This window comes from Callorhinchus milii, unplaced genomic scaffold (genome assembly GCF_018977255.1).
Source record: "Callorhinchus milii isolate IMCB2004 unplaced genomic scaffold, IMCB_Cmil_1.0 Scaffold13, whole genome shotgun sequence".
In the NCBI taxonomy this organism is placed as follows: domain Eukaryota; kingdom Metazoa; phylum Chordata; class Chondrichthyes; order Chimaeriformes; family Callorhinchidae; genus Callorhinchus; species Callorhinchus milii.
This window is the reverse complement of record NW_024704754.1, coordinates 1,727,306-1,749,619: the sequence shown is the minus strand read 5'-3', so window position 1 is coordinate 1,749,619 and position 22,314 is coordinate 1,727,306. Positions and strand designations below refer to the sequence as shown.

The following is a 22,314-nucleotide window of genomic DNA, read 5'->3' as shown; positions in this document are numbered from 1 at the left end:
AAAGATCGTCTCATTCAGTTTGTGGCTAAGAAGAACTCCTTCCCCACCCAGCCCCCCCAGGGCGTGAAACTTGCTGTAATTAACCCACACTAAAGGGCCTTAACTCAACGTTAATAGAATTGTGGAATGGATGACCCAGGATCTCAGCGGAGGCAGATTGTGTCAGCAAATTCAAAAGGGAATCAGATAGCTGTTTGGCAACCAGATCTACTGAGGGCACGCGAGATGGAGTAGGGCAGGATTTTTTTCCCGCTGGGATCGATCAGGTGCTCGGGTCCAAATCCCTGACTGTCCAGTGCCTTGGGACGTCCTACCGACGTGAAAGGCGCTATACAAATGTAATTTTGTACTGTACTGTATGTACTGCAGAGGTCTTTGGTGGTCCTGAACGCCTTTGTTCCTGTAATAACTGTCTGGATAGGAATAGAGGCAGGGAGGAGGAGAGTCACAATCCCAGGTTACGCTTCAATTCTTTTGTAAGAAGCCAAACGGCCAAAGTCGAAGCCGGTCTCAGCCTGCAACCAGCTCAGACTCGTGGCTGTACAATGAGCAACACTGCTCTTGCAATCGTGCAGTCGGTGTTGCTGTTTGCACAGGCACACTCACAGCTGCAGCGGCCTGCCTGCCTGCAGGGACGTGGTTACTTAGAAAAAGTCACACTAACCCGGGGTTGGGCAGTGAAGCAGAACGAAGAGAGAATCTGCAACGGTTAAAATAGGGGTGAAAAGTGCTAATCCACGTTGGACACGATCAATATTTCGCATGCGTGAAAACAGAGATATCCCAAAGATATCACATTCTGCATTTAATGCCTATTCACCTTCAAGGCGTACAGTCACTTTGCTTTACAGTAAGTAGTTGCCACCTCCGAGATGCAAAAAAAAAGTCACTGGCCACCAACCCACCAACAGAAAGGGTCCTAGACACCTTGTCATATTGCTAAGAAGTAAATAAGTTTAAAAAAATGCTAATGAGTTTGTTTGTTTTCCCATTCCTTTTAAATTTGATGACATAACAACTTTTTTTAAAAAAAAATGGAAGACTGCAGCAAGCGTACATTGTATTGGTACATCTGTTGAGGTACAGATCAGCCATGATCTAATAGAATGGCAGAACAGGCTCAAGTTATCCAAAGTATCATTGCTGTTAGCCTTTACTGCGTTGCGTAGTAGTTTAGACAACAAACTGTGCTGAAAGCTAACTTCCAGTTTCTGTGTTTCCAGTCAGTGGCTGATTCACAATGGATGTAAATATAAAAGGTTCGAGATGACGAAACTGCATTTGAGGTACTAGGGACTGCAAGCATTCGACTTCTGACAGATTTTATTTTAAGATAGCTGTTTTTTTGTTAATTAAAAAAAAAGCGAACAGGAGAAAGGGTCGTTGCAAAAATGCACAGACCAATTTAGGAATTGAATCACACCGTGAAAGCATAGCTGTTATTTTAGCACTTATGAGACAAACACGCAGTGAGAGATACTCAGCCACTCAATAATGGAATAGGTTTCTTCCCCCGACTCGCCATCGTGCTCCGCCACTGTCAACCGCTCTGGGACGTTACCCTGCTTGCATTTATATAGGAGCGCTATATAAATGCAAGCAGTTGTTGCTGTTACGTTAACACTCGTCTTTGACCCATTTTCATCTAAAACCACAACCGAACATTTCTTTGGTCACAGGGTTCTGGAAACAGAAGAAAAAAACACTAACATTTCTGGCCCAAAAATGCCATTGTGGTCTCCACAAACATTGCACTTCGGGCCTCGCCACCGCTCTCAGGGTATCAGTCAGTGGGAGCTGCCGAAACTGGATTTATTTAGAGAAATGCAAACATCTGATTTAGCCTCCCCCACCACTCCCTCACACTGTGTACCTCCTGCAGACCAGAAGGCGACCTATTCCAGCCTCGCCAATTGCGGGCCAGACACCCAGCACAAAAGAATGCCTTGCAATGGTTTTATTATCCTGCTTGCACCGGGGAGGTGCCAAGCGTCTAAATAACTGTGTGGGCTAAGAATTAGGAGCTGAACAGATTGCAGAAGCAAGTACAATCTACAGGGTGTACACAAAGTCCTGTCGCCCACTGCTTTTCTTTCTTGGAATGAATTCTTATTTTCCGTTGCAGAGGAGTCGAGCGAAACAGTGTCTGATACCGCGGCTGTGACTTCCTCTCCCGTCACTCCATCCATGTTCCGGAAGATTTTGCATAGAACACGGTGACGGACATTATGTGCCGTGCAAACGATGGCGTTCTGGCCGTCTAAATACGGTTAAACACTCGTACTGAATACAATTAAGTACAGAACTTTAAATACAATTATCGTCATTCTCCCTCATGTTTCAGTTGTTGGTCAGTGCGCACTGTAGAAAAAAAGACATATGTGAGGAGGAGGGAGGGGGGAAGAACAGGGCTTTCTGGACACCCTCTACCTCGCAACCCTGCCCTATCTTGCAGCGCATTACTTTTCAAACGTGATACGTTTCCAATTAAGCGAGTTCAAGAAATTAGCTTTTTGATGATGGCGGCGGGGGTGGGGGTGAAAAGGAACGGAAATGACATTTGCACAACGTAGTTGTAAGCTAGCAGGACGTGTTGCAGGAGAACCAAAGCAACGTACGTACATCTGAAACTAATGGGATCTTGCCCAGGTCTGGAAAGTATTAAATGTAACATAAATGTACGGTCCAGCCTTTTACTGGCAGCACTGCAGTTGGCATTCCTGAAACTATTGTAGACTGCGCAGCAGATCGTGCACGTGTTACTTGTGGGCAGTTGCTATTGATCCTTCTGTCGAATAACCAACTGGTGCAGGAGCAAAGGCAATCGTCCAAGCCGTCCGTAGCCCAGACGCAAATCTGGTCTGCCCACCTGTACCGATACGCGATGCTACTTAATCCACAATAGTTTCGCCACTGCCAATTTTTGCCACTCCCTCCTGTTGGCTTTCGCACAATCCTCCTGCTGCCGACTCGGGATTTCAATCAATATTTATTTCACTACTTTCTCGCATGGTCACTTCCCCTTGAAGCGAGCGGAGTCATCGTGACCAGCCTGCTGCTCCGTTGGCGTTCGCCTACTGTGCGCGTGGGCTAATATTATATAGGAAGGAGCTGAAAGAACATGTATTTTTTTTTAAATAGGGCCTCATGTCGAAACCGTGCTTCATAGTAATCAAACTATTTGTGACTTTAACCCAGTTTTAAGAGGTGTCATTTCTAGTTACACCTGCTTTACGTCCTCCCACATCACACGTTTAACTAGCCAACGGTCAGAGATCTCCTCCTCAAGTCTCCGCCAGTTTTCCTCCTCTCAGGTATGTGGTTTATTGCCACAAGGTGGGTCCTCAGTGTTGCACCTGAGGTCAGGGCAATTTACGGTTGTTTACATGAATCTAAGGCGTGGGAGAGTTTTCAAGGGCTTGGGAGCAATAAAAAGAATCGTAGAATCCTGCAGCACAGGAGGCTATTCAGCCACTCGTACCTGTGAAAGAGCTACCAACTTCTTCCCGCTTCCACCCGCTCTTTCCCCATGTCCCTGAATTTTTTTTTCTTTTCAAGTACGTATCCGGTTTCCCATTGAAAGTTATTATCGAATCTGCTCCCATCGCCGTTTTCAGGCAGTGAGTTCCACATCGTAACAACGCGTTGGATCAAAAAAAAAAATTCCCCTCATCTCGGTTCTTTGGCCAATTATTTTAAAACTGTGTCCTCTGGTTACCGACCCACCCACCAGAGCAAACAGTTTTAACTTCATTTATTTTCTAAGGGACCGTGAATTCTAAGACATATCCTGCTTTTGGAGTTAGATTTAACGACTGAATGCGGTACAGTATTTAGGAAAGTTGAGACAAACACATCGTTACCAAATCCCTGTAGCTGTATTATCCACACGCTGATTTCAAGCAAAATGAGCAGTGATCTATCCGAGTTCTCTTTTATGAATGGGCCATTTTCATCCTGTTGCCGGATTTTGCTCCAAATCATTAATGAAGATTAATAGCCTAGGCAGGGGCAGAGCTTAGAAAGAAGGATGTGGGAGCATTCAGCAGCAATCCAATTCAATTTCAACATCACTCGCCTGCCAATACCACAGAAACTTAAATATACTCACAGCAAGAGCTATTCTGTGCAATGCGACCATGTTTCGTCCACAAACTCTACAGTCAATTCACTTTACACGCATCCTGTGAAGCGCTTTGAGACGTCTCGAAGACGTGATAAGGCGCTAAATCGAATGCAAAGATTATTTCCTTCAACTAACACATTCTCTTCGTTGTCTTCTTTGTCGTCCTTGTCCTGCCCCCCCCACTCTCAAATTGTCCTTAAAAACCTCTCCCTCCCAACGTGCCCTAGTTCTGACGAAGGGTCGTGGACCCGAAACGTTGACTCACTTTCCTTTCTCCGTAGATGCTGCCTGACCTGCTGGCTTTTCCCAGCGACTTCCGTTTTTGTTTCAGATTTCCAGCATCTGCAGGATTTTGCGTTTTTGTGCAAGGATTATTATCATTATTATTAATAAAAAGTTAGTACAAGGAACTTTTGCAGTGTTAGAATAAAGCCCTTTTTTTCCCCTCGATTCAGGTAAGCAGTCCTCGCTTTATTGAAACAAAATCTACCCTCGCCACTTGAAACTGCTGACTAACACTGTGGTACAACACCCTTGGAATATCCCCCTAAAATAACAACGCTTTATATGTCAGCCTGAGTATACTGAGTAGAAATAGGCTATTTTGTCCATCGAGTGGTAGGGGGCATTCTGTTCTCACCTACTGCTCACTGTTCCAATAGGGATCACGAGATAACGGTAAGAACCTGGGCTTCTAACTGCAACCTGTTGTTCCCTCAGTAAACCAGGGCTACGGAAGCCAATGATAGCTCCATTACTGATGGCCAAACAGGGCAGCAGATAATTCAACACAGGTTTGGGGGATTGAATTTGCAACCTTCCGGTCTTTGTGGCTTAGTGCCCACCTAGGAAATGTCTTCGACGCACTGTTCTACCAGGGAGTCGGCACCTTAATCCATCTTATTCAAACATCAACTGATCTTAGTCTTGAGCGATGCAAAAAAAAAAAAAAATCACCAGGGTAAACGATGGCTGTGTTTTGGGGTTTGGGTAGAGGAAGAAGTGCTGTTTCATATTACTAAGAGATGCTGTATTATAATAATAACAATCCTTGCATTTGATATAGCCCTTTATCAGATCTTCGAGACATTTCACAAGATATACTGTAAAGTGAATTGTCTGTATACCAACAACCCGCCCGTTCCCTCCGCTCAGCCGGCTCTGGCTGCTCCACGTCCCCCGATCCACCCGCCTCACCATTGGCGGGAGAGCCTTCAGCCACTCTGCCCCCAACCTCTGAAATTCCATCCCCCAATCACTCGGCCTCGCCCGCTCCTTCGCCTCCTTCAAATCCCGCCTCAAAACCCTCCTCTTCGACCATCCCATCGGCCACCCCCCCACCCCCGACCCCAGCTCAGGTCTGAAATGCTGTCGATGTCCGTCTCCTTGGGACGTCCTCCCCGACATGAAAGGCGCAATACAAATGTAATCTTGTTGTTGTTGTTGTAGATTTTGTGGGCGAAACGTGTATTATTAAATGTAACTGGGCAAATTGGTTCACGGGAGTGATTTTGTGAGACAATTTTCAGGTTCGCCTTATGTGAGCTGATCTGCCCCCGAAACATTGAGCGAAGTCGTAGCCCAAAGTCCTGTGCAGTTCAGAGTCTGTCAGGACCAGAAGGAAATATTCCACGGAAGTTTGCTGAGACAGATGGATTTATTGGTGGGAGGGAATGTATGAGGGGGAGAAAGGGAGGTTTTGGTGTTTTCGGAAAACAACATTCAGTGTGACCAAGATTAAACGGCATCAAGGGATACAAATTCCACCCGGATGTAGATTTATTCTATTTTGTTACTATTTCAGAGCATCTGGAATTTGACACATTCTTAAATAAAGCCTCGATTCTGAAGCTGTTTTTTTTCTCCAAGTTTCTTTTAAGAATAGTAATAATAAATAATAAACCTTGCGTTTGATATGGAGCCTTATCATGTCTTTGAGACGTCTCGAAGCGCTTCACACAACATACTGTCAAGTGCAGCGACTATTTTGTGGGCGCAGTGCGGGAGCCGTCCCACCAACAAAAGAACGACAGAAAAACCCACCTCGAAACGTAAACCTGAACGTAGCAACTTGCCCGGTTCTGGACGCTCTGCGAGGCTTAGAAAATCTAGTCAATTATTCGAGGCGGAATTACTCCCCGTTATCTAAGAACTAGTGAAACGTAAAACAAACGATGGGCTGGAAACCTGCCAAGCTATAAAAGCTTGCAATAAAGCAAACCGAAAAGAAACACAAAAGATCACAGTCACCCAGGTGAGACAGGCCGCCAGAGGTAGACAGGACCTTTCTTGTGATTAGCCTGCTCTCTGTACTCTGTACTCTACACACGGCTCGCTACCCCTGAGAAATCGATGCCCGTCTCTTGTTCCAACGTGAACAAATTTGGAAAAGTGCTAACATGCTCTTGAAACCAATGCACTTGTCCCGTACTTCGCAGAACTTCCAGAAATCCCTTCAGTGAAATGTGTGCTACGTGAAAGACGCAAAGAGTGTATTAGTGTTTGCTGGATAAGCAGTTGGACCATTTAATTCAGTGTTGCCATTGTTTGTCCCCTTACAAAAGATTTTACTTTAGTTCTTGAGTGGCTAAAAGGCAACCTTTTCACGTGAAAAATGAACAAGCTGCACATCTGATAACATATTAGGAGGACTACAGTATAAGATGTCTCTTGATGGAGCTTTTCCAGCAACAGCTGAACTTGCTTTCCAAAGCGAGTAGAGCTCCTTGAGCACCTCAAGCCGCCTACGTTGATTATAGATGCAGAGATCAAAAATAAACAAAATATACATATGTCCCTACGTTTTAAAGTATATCCTGTTAAGTGTTTCGAAATATCCTCCCAAAGTGAAAAGTGCTAATATTAAACACAAGGATTATTATGCATAAAACAGCAGGCAAGTATTCCTGCATGGAGAAGTCTTTTTTTTAAAAAAAACAAAAGGTGCTGAAGTTTACCAGTTTAAAAATAAACATAAATTGCTGGTTTTGAATGCCGCCCTTTCTGCTCCCTGTTGATAACTAGCCCAAAGCGCAGACAAGTGAGTTTATACTGGGAGAGACGACAAGAAACCCACACACAACTACGCTTACCAAAACCCAGTCCCGCTCAAAAGGGAGAGCACTTGGCAAGATAGCAGCCCTCGTTCAAAACTGAGCAGTAAATTCCAATGATTTTATTTGGTGTACTGCTTGCGGTGGGATGAGAACATGAGTCTTGCCAATGGCTGTAGGGTTAAGCAAGGCAGAATCATTGCTCCTTTAAACAAATTCCCTTCACCCAATTAAAAAACTGATAGGATTAATCTGAGCAATTAAAGTCTGATGGAGTTAATCTGAGTGGGCAGCCGCTAGCACAGATGTACTTGCAGCGTGTCCAGACAAATCTCTATCTAAGGTACAGCTCCTCTCCGGAAGCAATCTTCTTTTTAAAACAATAAAGTTCTAAAATAAACAGAGGGGTTTCCACGATCGTCTTCCACCCACCCACCCACCCTGCCTGTCGCCATCTGATTTTTCAGCCAGACAGTCCCACTGAAACTCCATGGTAGGCCGATACATGTCCTCACATTCAAATCCCTAAGATTAGCCCTATCTCTGGACCTCATTCAATAACCTACCGACCCGGCCAGTACCTCTGCTCAGCAAACACTGGCCTGCTTCATGTCCCACACCCAATCCACCATCAGTGTGTGGGCTTTCAGCCATTCTGCCCTGCTTCCTGGAGCTCCATCCTCTCCCTCAGACCCTCCCTCGCCACTCTTAAAGCTCACTTCAATGACTGTGCTTTCGGCTATCTTCCCCCCCTCCCCTAACTCAGGTGGCCAGCCAGCCGTGTTAAGTATTTTGAGACGTCCTGCAGACATGAAAGGCGTTGTGAGCGGTATTGTAATTGTGCTGCAGTGTTGGACTTGCACATGCTTCGCCCAGATGTTACCGTGGAGTCACTGAAAGTCCCTTCCGTACTGGATGAGCTGGAAGCGTTTCACAGAGCTTAGTGGCCTCGTAAATTACTCAAGCAGGCAGAGAGGCTGTGGGCAAGCGATCACGTGCTCAGGGTGCTGGGTTTCAGAATGACCTTGCTTTAAAGATAAGAATGATGTGTCCTTCTTAGCATTCTCCTCAGTCCCGTTAGGTTTGTACTAAATGGTTCAGAGCAAACCGGAAGCCTTTCCATCATCGCTTACCCAGCCTGATTCATACTTTCACACAAATGTGCGACAATTTTAATGAATGACTTGTTTTTCCCCCACGGGCGAATAAAGTTCTCTCGGCCACGAACCAAATTTAACACTTCTAATCAGTCAGCAGTATCAAGACAGAACACCGGCCGTCGTTTTGCTATGAATTTAGGATAATGTAGGTGTCAAAAATCTGAAGCTTCAATGATCCACAAATTGGTTCCTTGGTTTACAATTTCACTGAACGGCAATCCGAAATTACATTGCAAAACAATCAGCCTGACAGACATCAGACATTAAAACCACATAGCTTGCCATTGATATTGCTGTTCGTTCGGCAAGCTTTCCCGCTGCTTGCCCAATTAGGACTACCCAAGCTGTTAGGGCTTTGAGTAAATAGACGTTGCAAACTAGAGTTAGCTCTGGCCAACAGGACAGGTCCAGACCGTCTGGTCTTAGCCATAAGATCTTTGTCCTAAAATTTAAGATGGAGAATGATGCAGTATCTGTCAATTGCCACAAATCATTAGGGCAAACATTACCGAGTGTGCTGTCAGCACAATCCCTGAGTGAAATAGGGATATTTTACCCCCCAGTGGGGTTCGGGGTATAATATCCAGACAAAATAATGCTAATAATTTGGTCACTCAATCCACGACTCTTCGTGGGACACTGCTGTGCACAATTGGCTGCCCACAAGTTTCACCCACAGAACATACAGTCACTACGCTTCACAGTACATTCCGTGAAATGCTTTGAGACATCTCGATGACGTGATAAGGCACTATATCAAATGCAAGGATTACTAGCAATGGTCGTGTGATGTCACACACCACATTTTCAAATAGATTTCTTTGTAATACTGAAAATAGGTTTGTAACGAAAATCAGATCACATCATCATCACAATCTACGCTCCACTTTGACAGAAAGAGAAGAAAACATTTAGAGGTCTTTTATTCAAGGCTGTGAATTGTCAGGGATTTATTGCTCGGAAGCCATAAATTATGAGTAAAACCAGTTTAGAGCATCTGAAGTGGAGGCACAGAGACAAGGTTGCCTTCTGAGTATTAAAACAATTGGTGGGGACAATTTCAAAACCATCATCACTATAAATAAAGGAACTATGTTGTTTCCGGTTAGTGCTGATGTGACATCCAGGCTCTGTGAGCAGCATTCGCACCTCTGCCAGAGAAGGTTATGGGCTCAACCCCAAGTCAGGTCTTTGCGCTCAAAGTGCGAATCATTACTCATATGGTGCACCTTGAACATTACATAGCTCACCACTGAAGGCACAGGTTGTGCAGTTGTTCCTGTACACAACTCGATCTCTATGTATACTGTACCAGCAATTATTTTTCACACCTTGGTCATATATTTTTTGTCATCATGCCAAAGATAGATTCATATTCTACTAGATATAGAGGACTGCTATTGGACAATTTTACTCTAATAATAATTACTTGCATTTGACATTGCACTTATAATGCTAACTATCGCAAAATGCTTCACCCTATAAAACACGGCAACCCAATTTGTCCCACAAACGACACTGAAGTAAAAGCTGAAACCTCTAAACCCATCGTTATGAAACTTGCACTTGCAGCCAATGCTGTCTAACATGGGGGGGGGGGGAAAGAAATGTAAGGCAATCATTTCAAAACTATTCAGTTCTGCATCTATTATTTGTTATATTTCACCTGTCACCTTGGGTTTCAAAACCCTGAACCCACCACTAACATTGGGGGATCAACTTATTTAGAGTCGACCAGAGGTGCCAGCTTGTGTAACTCACACCATCAATTGGGTGAAAGGAGTGATACTGATGTCACATTGGGGGTGAGAAGAATTCCGTTCAGATAAGTTTAAACGTATTTGGAGATGGAATGTCACCTTCGAGTGCATCCACCTCGTCTTCTCTGTGCTCGTCTTCAAAACTCACCGTAAAGACCTATTTTGCCCACAAAATATAGTCAATTCACTTTACAGTATATTCTGTGAGGTGCCTTGAAATGTCTTGAAGACGTAATGAGGCACTATATCAAATGCAAGGATTATTATTATTATCTCTCCATCTGTGCTTTCAGCCACCTAATTCCCAGACTGCTAGTCAACAGTGTGAAGTGCTTTAAGACGTCCTCCCTCAATGAAAGGCGCTACGTAAATGTAAATTCTTGCTGCGTTCGTTGGACCAAATACATCTGCTGATATAAGCAGAGGACTCCTGAGTCAAAGATCTGACTTACTCACATGGTCATCTGAAACTCGTGTTCTGCATTACAGCCTCAAAATCTAAAATATATAATACAGAAGGCCATCTGCATCTCCATCTGTTAGCCATGCAGATTGCAGGAAAACGTTTGACTCATCTAAAAAAGACTTGAAACGGATAACGGTTTACGCTACGAAAATCGAGCAGACACAATACAATGATTTATCATCTGCATTTAAATCAATTCACAATTACCTTCCGTGTTTCACCCACAAAATATACAGTCAATTCATGTTACTGTATAATCTGTGAAGTCCTTTGAGACGTCTCGAAGACGTGATAAGGCGCTATATCAACTGCAAGAATTATTATTACTTATTATTAGACCATAATGCACATGTTCAAATGTTCTTATATCAAAAGCAACTCAAGGAGATTCAATTCATCCCAATTTACATGTGCACAAAAGGTAATTGGTGTAATTCAAACAGGCAAATTAAGACATCAGCGGTATTTTGAGACTAAATTACTGTCCTAAACTCCTCCAGGCGTTGGTTTGCATTTAAATGTTAATGTCATTCACACTGAGCAAAGTAGAGGTAGCGCAACACAGCTCGAAAAGAGGATAGAAATACAAGAGCCAATTCTCTGCTCTTGTGGGTAGTGGTCCAAAAGCAAGCCCCCAAAAAACCTGAAACGCAACTACAAAAGAATCAACTGCTCAGATAAGACGCTTTCTCGCCATGCTTCACTGTTGGGAGTGTCACAGGAAGGACTGCAGGCGTTTTGATTTCTAAAGCATCAGCATTCTTCACAGTCGTCATCCCTTAAAGGACACGGAGGACTGCAGCATAACCTTCAAGAATTTCAAAGACAGACGTGAACTTAACTGCATCAAGATGAGCAGCAGCCTTCCAGCTGCAAAAGCTTCAGCTTCAGGTCGAGCAAAGCTTTGCAGCATCAGAAAATAACCAATATTCCAGCGCTTTTTGTTGTTTTTGGTGATTTAAACCATATCACCCACAAAACATAGTCAATTCGCTTTACAGTATACTCTGTGAAGCGCTTTGAGACGTTTCGAAGACGTGATGAGGCGCTATATCAAATGCAAGGATTATTATTACTATTATGATCAGATCAGCGACTTTCATTACATCTTGAAACCGTTTAACAACTATTTCAAAAGATACCAAAATATTTGCGGCAGAAACGAATGCTGCCGCTTGTCCTCCCTCATTCTGGATGTTATTAAAATAAAACATGGCCCAGCACAGTGGTTCAACCACACATTAGCTGGGTCTACAGGGAGAATTAAGGAACCACGATTCCCATTCCCAATCCAGCATTCCAACTGCATCTACACGTGGCCAGGTGTTTGACTGCCTAGTTTGAACAGCGTGTTTGATGTTCTATCTCCAACATTAGACATAAAGAATAATAATACTTGCATTTGATATGGAGCCTTTCGTGTCAGGAGGAGACTCGAACTGCTTCACATGATTTACTGCTAAGTGTAGTGACTGTCAAGGTACGTCTCAAGACCCTGCTCTTCAACTGCGTCTTCAGCCACCCTCCTAGCCTCCCTGCCCTCCTGATCCCAACCCCTCTGCTCGGGTCCAAATCCCTGACTGCCCAGTGCCTTGGGACGTCCTCCCGCCGTGAAAGGCGCTGTGTAAATGTAACTTTTGCATTTGCATAACTTTTAATTGAATGTACATACTTCACTACTCCTTGTATTCTTGAAAAACTTGGAAGATGATAAGATTTGAACACTCGCACGGAACGGCAGATATTTACTGCCATTCCTACTCCTCGTCTTCTCCATCCTTTAAGCCAGCGCAGGGATCCTGCAGATTGCCAGCTCTGCGCACACTGGCTATCTGTGTGTCTGAATCAGATATCCATTTCATTTCTATTACTGAAGCTCTAAATTTAAAACGAGTATTTCTATAACTGACAGATCAACACATTCAATTCATCCCCTCACTGCTCGGAAAGGCTATTCCACCATCTGCAGTTACCAGTCTGGTGTGTATTTAAAGATGAACGTGAGACTAAGATCAGCTGAGCTCAGTGAAATGTCACTACATATGCTGAAAAAGCCAGTAATTCATGATTATTTATTGGGAAAGTCGCTTGGCTCACCATTGGTCTGTGGGCAGGAGGACGGTGGCAATGCTCTCATGCATTTCCTGCTGATTTGTGGAACTCGCCTTGCCGCTTACAAACAACAACAGCGACTTGCATTTGCACAGCGCCTTTCACCTCAGGAGGACATCCCAAGGTGCTGGACGGTCAGGGATCCGTACCCGAACTGGTGGTTGGGATCAGGAGGGGTGGAGGGCCGGTACCTGCTGCTGTCCACCTAGTGAACACTTACCGCTACGCATGTCAGATGCCTAATGACCAACTTAGTGACTGTCCTCCTGCTGAGGGGTAATGGGATCTTTTGAGGGGCCAAGTAGGCCCCAAGGTGACTTATAAATATAAATACCAGAATCAAGTCCATCCTCTATGGCAATTTGGGGAATCTACTGCCCGAGACAGGAAGGTCTGTAAAACTCCAGACAAATGGAGACCGTACATGTGTGGTTGGCTTGGAGACTCTTAAGCAGGGCCACGGGTTTTCTCATGTCAGGCACCCAGCTGACCAAAACAAAATCACCATTATATACAGGCTCAACAAAGCGGGAAGAGATCGAACACACAGGAAAGCACAAAAGGACATTTCAGAATTACCACAGGAGATCATCATCTCCTTAACAACTTTCTCCAGCTCAACATCAGCAAGACCGAGGCCCTCCTGATAGGCTCGCGCCAGCGCCTCCGCACCTCGGGCGCTGGCAGCATCAACCTCCACGGCTGCACACTCAACCTCACTGAGCCAGTCAGCAACCGGGGTGTCTAGTTTAACCCTGAACTATCCTTTCTCCCCCACATCCGCGCCATGACCGGCACTGCCTACCACCACCTCGGCAACATTGCCAGACTGTGCCACTGCCTCACCCCTCAGGCCCCCAAACCCTCACCCACACATTCATCACATCAAGGCTCGATTACGGAAACTCCCTCCTCATTGGCCTTCCCAACTCTTCCCTTCACAGACTGCAGATCATCCAAAACTCTGCAGCTCGTGTGCTCTCACGCACCAGTGACCCCATCACTCCCACCCTCGCCCGACCCCATCACTCCCACCCTCGCCCGACCCCATCACTCCCACCCTCGCCCGACCCCATCACTCCCACCCTCGCCCGACCTCATCACTCCCACCCTCGCCCGACCCCATCACTCCCACCCTCGCCCGACTCCACTGGCTCCCCATCCCCCAGAGGATCGAGTTCAAGTTCCTTATCCTCACTTTCAAGGCCATCAATGGCATTGCCCCCTCCTACCTCTCTAATCTGCTGACTCCCTACCAACCTGCCCGCTCCCTCCGTTCATCAGGCTCCAGCCTGCTCCATGTCTCCCGCCCGATCCGCCCTACCGTTGGTGGCCAGGCTTTCAGCCTCTCTACCCCCCACTCTGGAACTTTGGTCGCCCTCCCACCTCTCCGCCTTCCCTCACCCGTACACCACCCCTTCCCCATGCTCGGGCCCTGATACCTGACTGTGGAGAGCTTTCGGACATCCTCCCGACGTGAAAGGCGCTCTATAAATGTAATTTTGTTGCTGCTGTTAAACACAGATGCTATCTAACCCACTTCATCTTCTCTGAGAAAGTTCCACATAAATACTTCCTCATTCTCGGAGGTTCTGCCCAGGTTATTCACACATCCTGATATCTGCAATCTCCCCGCCCCCCCTCCATCCCGATAATATCGCTCCCCTTCCCTCCATTACCCCCTCTTCTGCCCCATTCATGTAGTTTGGTATCTTTACCTATCTTTATCCATCAATTAAAAAAAGGCTCTCAATCTACAACGGTTTGTGGGACTCTGCTGTGCCCCATTGGCTGCCGCGTTTCTCCCACAAAATATACTTTAAAGTCAATTCACTTTTCAGTTTATGCTGGGAAGCGCTTTGAAACGTCTCAGTGGTGTGATAAGGCGCTACACCAAATGCAAGAATTATTATTTATTATAGTTTTTCATGCCCTGTTCTATACTCTTCCTTGAACCTCCAATTCCATTCCCAACCCCACACGTTCAACCAACTGCTCACCAAGTGTCATAAACGGAAGCCTCTGCTAAAGCGCGTAGTTTAACTTCACGCTGCAAAACTCATTGCAGGTACACGTTATTGGGTATTTGTTTGCATAAAGTTCACACCAAAATAACAGGCGTGTACACAAATGTAGCTCTTGAGCTGAGATAATCTTGAGGAAATGAAAACCCAAGTGTTGTGTTTGCACTCCGTAACCTTTAGAAAAGAACACAACAGAGCACTCCACCATTTGCCGTCAATGGACAAACGACTACTACCTTGGTTCACAGGCGGCTTGAAAACCAAACACAGCACTAATCCAAAAGGACGTTAATTCTAATTAAGTTAGAAGCTCTCCAAGCGTACACTGTGGAGAAGCTAACACGGCTTGAATGAATGGAGATGTAGGGACAAGCGGTTTCTTGGTGTACAATCTTGGTGTACAACCTTCTGATCACTTTGCTATTTTGTAGATTTTTATCACTAGTCAAACAGAATAATCATTGGAGAAATCCACTGATTCGACAGAAACGAGCAGCAGAAATAGCCGTTACAAATACCAGAAGCTAAAAATACAACACGGAATGGAAAAGCTACTGTTTCAGTAGTCAGAACTATTTTTCTTATATTCTCTAAAAACAGCGACTCGTACACTGAAATACCAGATGAGCGAACTCTTCCTCACGGATAGTATCTGTGCACACAATTGGCCGCCGCGTTTCGCCCACAAAATATACTGTCAATTCACTTTACAGCATATTCTGTGAAGCGCTTTGAGACGTCTCGAAGGCGTGATAAGGCGCTGTATCAAATGCCAAGGATTATTATTATATTACTAACTGTCGTGGGACACAAAGAATAAATTACAGATGGTGGGACTCGGTTCCAAAGTTGAGGAAAGCGAAAGAGCTTTTATACAATAAGTCACAAACACGATTCGGTGAACCACTGTGCAGAACATTTCTGTTTCTAGCACCTTTTGGAGGTGCAGACGGCTGCTAGAAACCTAGACAACCGAGGTTCTTGTGCTTCTTCAATGTGTCAGTCTCACAGACCGAAATGTGCAGAAGAGCGAGCAGCTGAGTGAAGTGTGTGGTTAACAGGTTGTGCGTGGGGCATGCTGGCTTCCTGATGAAGGAAGTCAACTGCTGGGATTAAATCATTGCATCTTTGATATCTAGTTTCTCCAACCGCGCATTGCACACAATACACGTCACAGTTTACCAGCACCCTATTAGTACAGAGGGCAGTAGGGTGAGGTCTTTAAGCAAGCGAGGTCTTATTCATATTTTTTTTCCCCCCCCTGGGGATTTTTCTTTTGACCATCAGGCGACGAGAGTGTGAGCGGTAAATGAAAAGCTTTTTCAGCTTTGCCAACGAAATTGTTGTTGACAGTCGGGGCTGCCAGGTTAACAATGTAAAACACTAACCCCAATCTCAGAGAAGATTCATCTCCTGCGCCTTTCATATTTCCAGCTTCCAAACCAACCAGGCATGATGGCCTGATTAAGCCTAACAAACTGCGTTACATTGCCCCTGTTTATGTGCTGTGTACTCACGGCCACTAGGAACTGGGTCAGCATTGACGAAACTCACTTTACTTAGGATCCTTGAAGGCAGCAGAGAGAAAGCTCGTATCCATTAATCGTAGTTCAATTCAAACCTCGACGCAAGGGACACAAGGAACGCACTGAGCCACTCCGGCATCCAGTTCTCGCCCAAAACGAATAGATCGAATCACACCTCGGATTCACAGCTCAAAGTAAAATCTGTGCAATTCTACATTGTTTCGGCCACACAACAGACAGTCGATAGACTTCACAATATATTCTGTGAAACGTTTCAGACGCCTAGAAGTTGTGATAAGGCGCTATATCCAATGCAAGGACCGTTATTATTATTATTGTCCGGCTGATCGCCTCTCCTTTAAACCATCCCTAAGCACCTGCAGTAGAAAATCCCAGCACAGAAAGATAAGCCTTCACTTTTGGCAATAAAGAGTGAAATTCCTCCTTCCGCTCGGTGTAGCAATTTTGCACCAGCGCCTCGTTCAGCGTGAGAGCACATCAAACTCACTGCACTCGTTCCATGCCCTTCGACTCCCTTCTGCCAACTCTGATTCCTGGTTGAAAATGGCGGGCGAGTGCGGAATATTGCTTGGCATGTTACAAAGTGGAAATATAATTCTTGGATTTTGTTTCAAGGAATAAATACAAGAATAACCCTTGCATTTGGCATGGCGCCTTTCAGATCGGGAAGACCTCCCAAAACACTTCACAGGATATCCCGTAAAGTGTAGCGACTGTGTGTTTTGTAAGCAAATGCAGCAGCTAACTTCTGCACAGCAGTGTCCTGCAAACAGCCATGAAGTGAATGACCGATTTTATCTGGGACATTGTTGGCCATGGGATCCTTAACGTCCACCTGAACAATACAGCACACCCCCAGCAACGTATGGGAGTGTCAGCCTGGACTTGAGGTGAGTTCAAAGTCCCCGATTTGAGGCTTGAACCAACGTCCTCCCGACACAAAAGCAAGAGTCTTACCAATTGAGCCGGACTGACACCTACGGGGGAGGAAGGGAATATTGGTATTGCAATCAAACCTGGGGAATGGGCCAGTTTCCCATGCCAGGCATCCAAATCAGCATCAATCACTCCCTGAAAATAATAATCCTTCTATTTGATATCACGCCTATAATCTCGAAACATCTCAAAGCACTTCACAGTAATTACAGCTGAATGCAGCAACTCTTTTGTAGGCAACGCTCACAAAGGGGCCCGGAGATGAAAGACCAATTTATCTGGAGGATTGTTGGCCAGGGCACCAGCAAGACAATCTCCTTCCTTATTTCTATTGTACTCTAGGTTCTTTAACGTCTACCTAAGCAGACATTTAGTCTTAATTAAGGGATTCATATTTCATATCTCTCTTGAAGGTCTGCACCTCAGACAGCACCCCCAACCCTACACTGCAGTGTCAGTCTAGAATGTAAGATCAAAGTCCTCAAAATGGATTTGATACCCACAACCTTCTGACCGAGAAGCAAGAAAGCTACCAACTGAGCCAAGTTGGTTCTCACTGGCTAGGCATAGCATAGACCATGTAGAATAATGCACTATGCTCCAACAATACGCTTAGCCCCAATTTCAGAAGAACATACGTCACCCAGTGCAATATGCCTATTTCCCAGGATCCCTGATTAGTGGAACGGATGCTTAATCTGCTTGCTGCTTAATTGAGCCGCAAAAAATTTTAAGTGTGAGGAAATTTAACAACACAAAAGACAGGAGCTACACCCGAACCTATGATGACTCAGTGGATAATGCTTTGCGTGGTGCATTACCAGATATATGTCCCAAGGTCAATCCTTGGTTATGTTATTTCAGTCAGAGCATTAGTGCAAATGTTTGCACCCAGGTTCCCGGTTCCAAATACCAGGAGGAGCAGCTGTGTAGACGTGAGGTGAAGACAGGTACAGACTCAACTGTAATTACTACACGGTTGAGCAGCCTGTCTAGACACACTGTGTGGGCTCATACATAAATAATGGGCACTTGAGCCAGACAGCAGAGGGCTGTCGACACCCCTGGAACTGTACATCAAAGGAAACAACCATCTTCAGCACACAAGAGGAAAAAAATATTTCAGGAAGAAAGAAGTACACACTGACTCCACTTCACATAAATCCTATGAAGCGCTTTGGGCTGTCCTCCCGACTTCAAAGATGGAAGCATTATTATTTATTATAAGAGTGTTGGTTTCATGTTAAACTAAAGCGATGACTTGTGCAGTCATCTGCAACTCAATACACGAATGAACACTCATCAGTGGATTGCTCGAGGGGTTCTTCTTTCTGGATTAGTGTGCAATCTGTTGATAATTGTTTAATTGTTGACCACTTTAGTCTCTTCCTTGTTCCTCCAAAACTGCTGTGATGTACAACACTGCTTCTACAGTGGAAGTTGAAGGCACTTTTTCTACCCCTGCTGTTCCCCTGGCTCTGTTGAAGGCTACCTGCCAATGCTGGCTTCTATAAACTGAGGTATTTGTTCCAATAGGCGATGACTTTGGTGGATCACAGGGGAAGGAAGCTATTCCATTGATGACGACAACAACAACAACAACAATCTATATTAGGACACTGTTGTGCGCCATTGGCTGCTGCGTTTCGCCCACAAATGATATAGTCAATCGACTTTACAGTATATTCCGTGAAGCACTTTTACACGTGCTTTGAACTAGGAAAGGAAGAGGCTAAGGGACTGTGGGATGGAGTTGGATGGAAGGGTGGGGGCACATCTCCATCATGAAGGTGATGGTGATGCAGGGTCTGTTAAACGGGTGGATGTTAAAGATCCACTACTCGAAAAGAGTAGAATGTTTCTCCCAGTGACCTGGACAACAATCTTCCAGATAAAGTTGGTCATTCATTTTGTGGCTGTTTGTGGGACATTACCTTACCACAACTCCCTGCTGCATTTGCCTAGGAAATACAGTCATCACACTCGAGTGTAAATCCTGTGAAGCATTTTGATGTGATAAAGCGCTATATCAATGATCATATTTGTTGGAAGAAAAGCCTGAAATCTCTCGGCACATCCTTAGACCGTCTGTAACACATCCAGCAGTACAGGCAGAATATCTACAAGCACGAGATGAGGTTGAGTTTCTTCACGTCTGGAGAGGATGTTCAGAGTTAATTTCTGTGCAAAATAGAATTTTGCCAGAATAATTCTGCCAGCTTCCATTTCAGGCATCCTCCCCTTTATTGTCAAGTTATCCAGAACCTGACTGCGACTAATAATATTCCTTGCACTTGATATATCACGTTATCAAGTCTTCGAGATGTCTCAAAGCACAGGATATACTGCAAAGTGAACTGACTGTGTATTTTGTGGGCGAAATGAGGTGTATTTTAAAGTGTACGAGTCGCTGTTTTTAGAGAATATAAAAAGAAGATGTTGTGGGTGAAACGCGGCAGCCAATTTCGCACAGCAATGTCCCACAAACAGTCGTGGATTGAGCCTATTGCTCTGCTATCGATATTCACTGCTGTGTATGAGAATCTCCTTCAGGCTCGCGATATATCACAGCTTGAATGCTTAAATAGAATGGCAGTCTCTTCCCCAAAGACTAACCACAGGAACAGATCAGAAGGTACAATTGAGTCAGCACCTGCCTATCTTCAGCTCTTGCAGACAGGCAAGTTTATGAGTATGAGGTACAGCTGAGCAATCGAGGTAGAAGAAGCTGTTCGCAATTATAACTTCTTTCCAAGTCGACACCTCTGTCTCTTGTCTACAAACTTGTATCCACGCAGCTATATTACGGCTAAACTACAAGCCCTAAGGCGTTAAAGGTAAAATAGCGGCCACTTGTTCTCCAACAATTAATAAAGTTTAATTATCAGTTTTACGGGCTTACCGGTTTTTTTTCTCTCAAAAAAAAGCTTTGGAACTGTGCACGTGCATTAACACACAATGATGTATTTTATTCCCAAAATATGCCACGCACCTGTATTTAACATTAGCAGTGTATCGAACAGGAATTTGATCCTGCAGTCTACAAACACTCCCGCACTTCTGCAAATACCCTCCCACTCAGGGGTCAGTCTCAAAAGTGTTCACCTTCCATGTTTGCTCTTGTAGTAGCAGTAACAGCAAACAGGATCTTCAAATAGGTGGGGAAAAACTTTTAGGACTATTTAGTGTAACTCTGTAAAACATAAAGGGGACCCCCAATGCACAATAACCATGGCCACCGTTTGACATGCACTGATCATACTCAACTAAGAGACCACTGACATACTGAGCCAGAAAATGAAATGCTCTCAGCTATTAAGCAGAAAGTCCTTTAACCCTGCACGTCACAAATAAAGGAGTCTTACTCCCAGGAAAGGTTTCCAATGCTGTAACCTCTCCTAAGTACTTCCCAGCAGCAATTAAAGAAGACATGTAACATCCCTGGTAAATTTGAGGCCTGGGTCAAGTGTAAATTATTACCAAGGGCAAGGATTATTATTATTATAAACAATGCAACTGTTCAATGCTTTTATTAACGGTGTCCTCTTTTTAACCACAGGGTTAACTCCAGCCGCTTTTACATTGCGGATGAAGGGAGTAAACGACAAAACAGGCACATAACTGTCTCCTGGCTCCGAGACGCCATCCCTAACGTGAAGAATACCCTATAATAATAATAATAATAATAATATGCACGTTGTTGTTTTCCCGGGAAAGGAAATCTCTACATGTGTTTGTGTGTATGCTGCTATCCCTATCATTTTCAAAATAGCAGGCAGATTGCTCATTTCCTATCACGCTGATTCTCACTGACACAATTGCCCCTCCCAAAAAATAACATGTGGGAGTGTTGCAGTTAACTGTAAACCTCCACGACCCTAATAAGCACAAAATGATAAAGCTCCGCTTCCATTGGGAGGCCCCAATGAAAGAAAGTAATGCTGTTATTCCTCAAAGCTACATATTTCTGTGTGGATACAAATATTACTGAGATACTTTCGGAATGGACTGTACTGCCACAACAAAAATATTTACACTTTCTTTTGACCCAGCACCCAAAGGTCTGTCTAAGACCTGAAGCAGAAACACCCAGGACATTAGTCATTATTTTCGTTAGACCTCCTTCACAATACTTAATCGCCCACAAGATATGCAGTCAATTCGCTTGACAGTATGTCCTGTCCTGTGAAGCGCACTGAGAGTCTCGAAGATGTGATTAAGGCGCTGTGCCAAATCCAAGGATTATTATACAATAATAATAATTATTAAACAATAATAATAATAATCAACATCTTCGAACAACCCCCCCCCCCATCTCACCGTAGTGTGTAAATCATAAGGGGGGAGGGGGGGCGGGGGGCGGTGATAAACTTACTTTTTAGTGCCTGAATCAATGCCTTTCCGTCTTTAATCAGATCCTTGATGAATTTGTTCGTTTTCTCGAGCTCCACCTCGTGAGATTTTAGTCTGTCGCGGAACTGGGGGCTGTCCAGGTAACATTCGCTGAACTCCAGCGGCCTCAGCCCCATCTTATCGGGCAGAGCGAGACAGCCGGGAGGGGAGGCGCGAAGGGCTCAAAGGGACCGGGACACTGAGATCCAAAGTCACGGCGGCTCAGTTCTTCGGATGGATCCGGTGACCGACCGATCGATCGCGAGTGTGTCCTGAGAACTGGTCTGTCTGAACCGCTGACTGGGAGCTGCGCCCACTCTTCTCCTTCCCGCGGTCTCTCCGCTTCCTGGCGGTGTCCTCCTCAGCCTCAGGATCTCCTCCTCACCTTCGGGATCTCACTCACACTCGGGATCTCACTCACACTCGGGATCTCACTCACACTCGGGATCTCACTCACACTCGGGATCTCACTCACACTCGGGATCTCACTCACACTCCGGATCTCACTCACACTCCGGATCTCACTCACACTCCGGATCTCACTCACACTCCGGATCTCACTCACACTCGGGATCTCACTCACACTCGGGATCTCACTCACACTCCGGATCTCACTCACACTCGGGATCTCACTCACACTCGGGATCCCACTCACACTCCGGATCCCACTCACACTCCGGATCCCACTCACACTCCGGATCTCACTCACACTCCGGATCTCACTCACACTCGGGATCT

At 45.0% G+C, this 22,314-nt stretch overlaps 1 protein-coding gene across 2 annotated transcripts in view; it reads right to left on the bottom strand.

Annotated features, from left to right (window-relative positions):
- Nucleotides 1-21,998, bottom strand: part of LOC103183706 (rho GTPase-activating protein 26) — a 68,612-nt gene extending 46,614 nt beyond the window's left edge. For both annotated transcript variants that reach the window (XM_007901331.2, XM_007901332.2), the window contains exon 1: nucleotides 21,560-21,998. In XM_007901331.2, coding sequence (XP_007899522.1) covers nucleotides 21,560-21,713 — 154 coding nt within the window. In that variant the 5' untranslated portion in view covers nucleotides 21,714-21,998. The remainder of the gene's footprint in view (nucleotides 1-21,559) is intronic.
- Nucleotides 21,999-22,314: the final 316 nt, after the last annotated feature.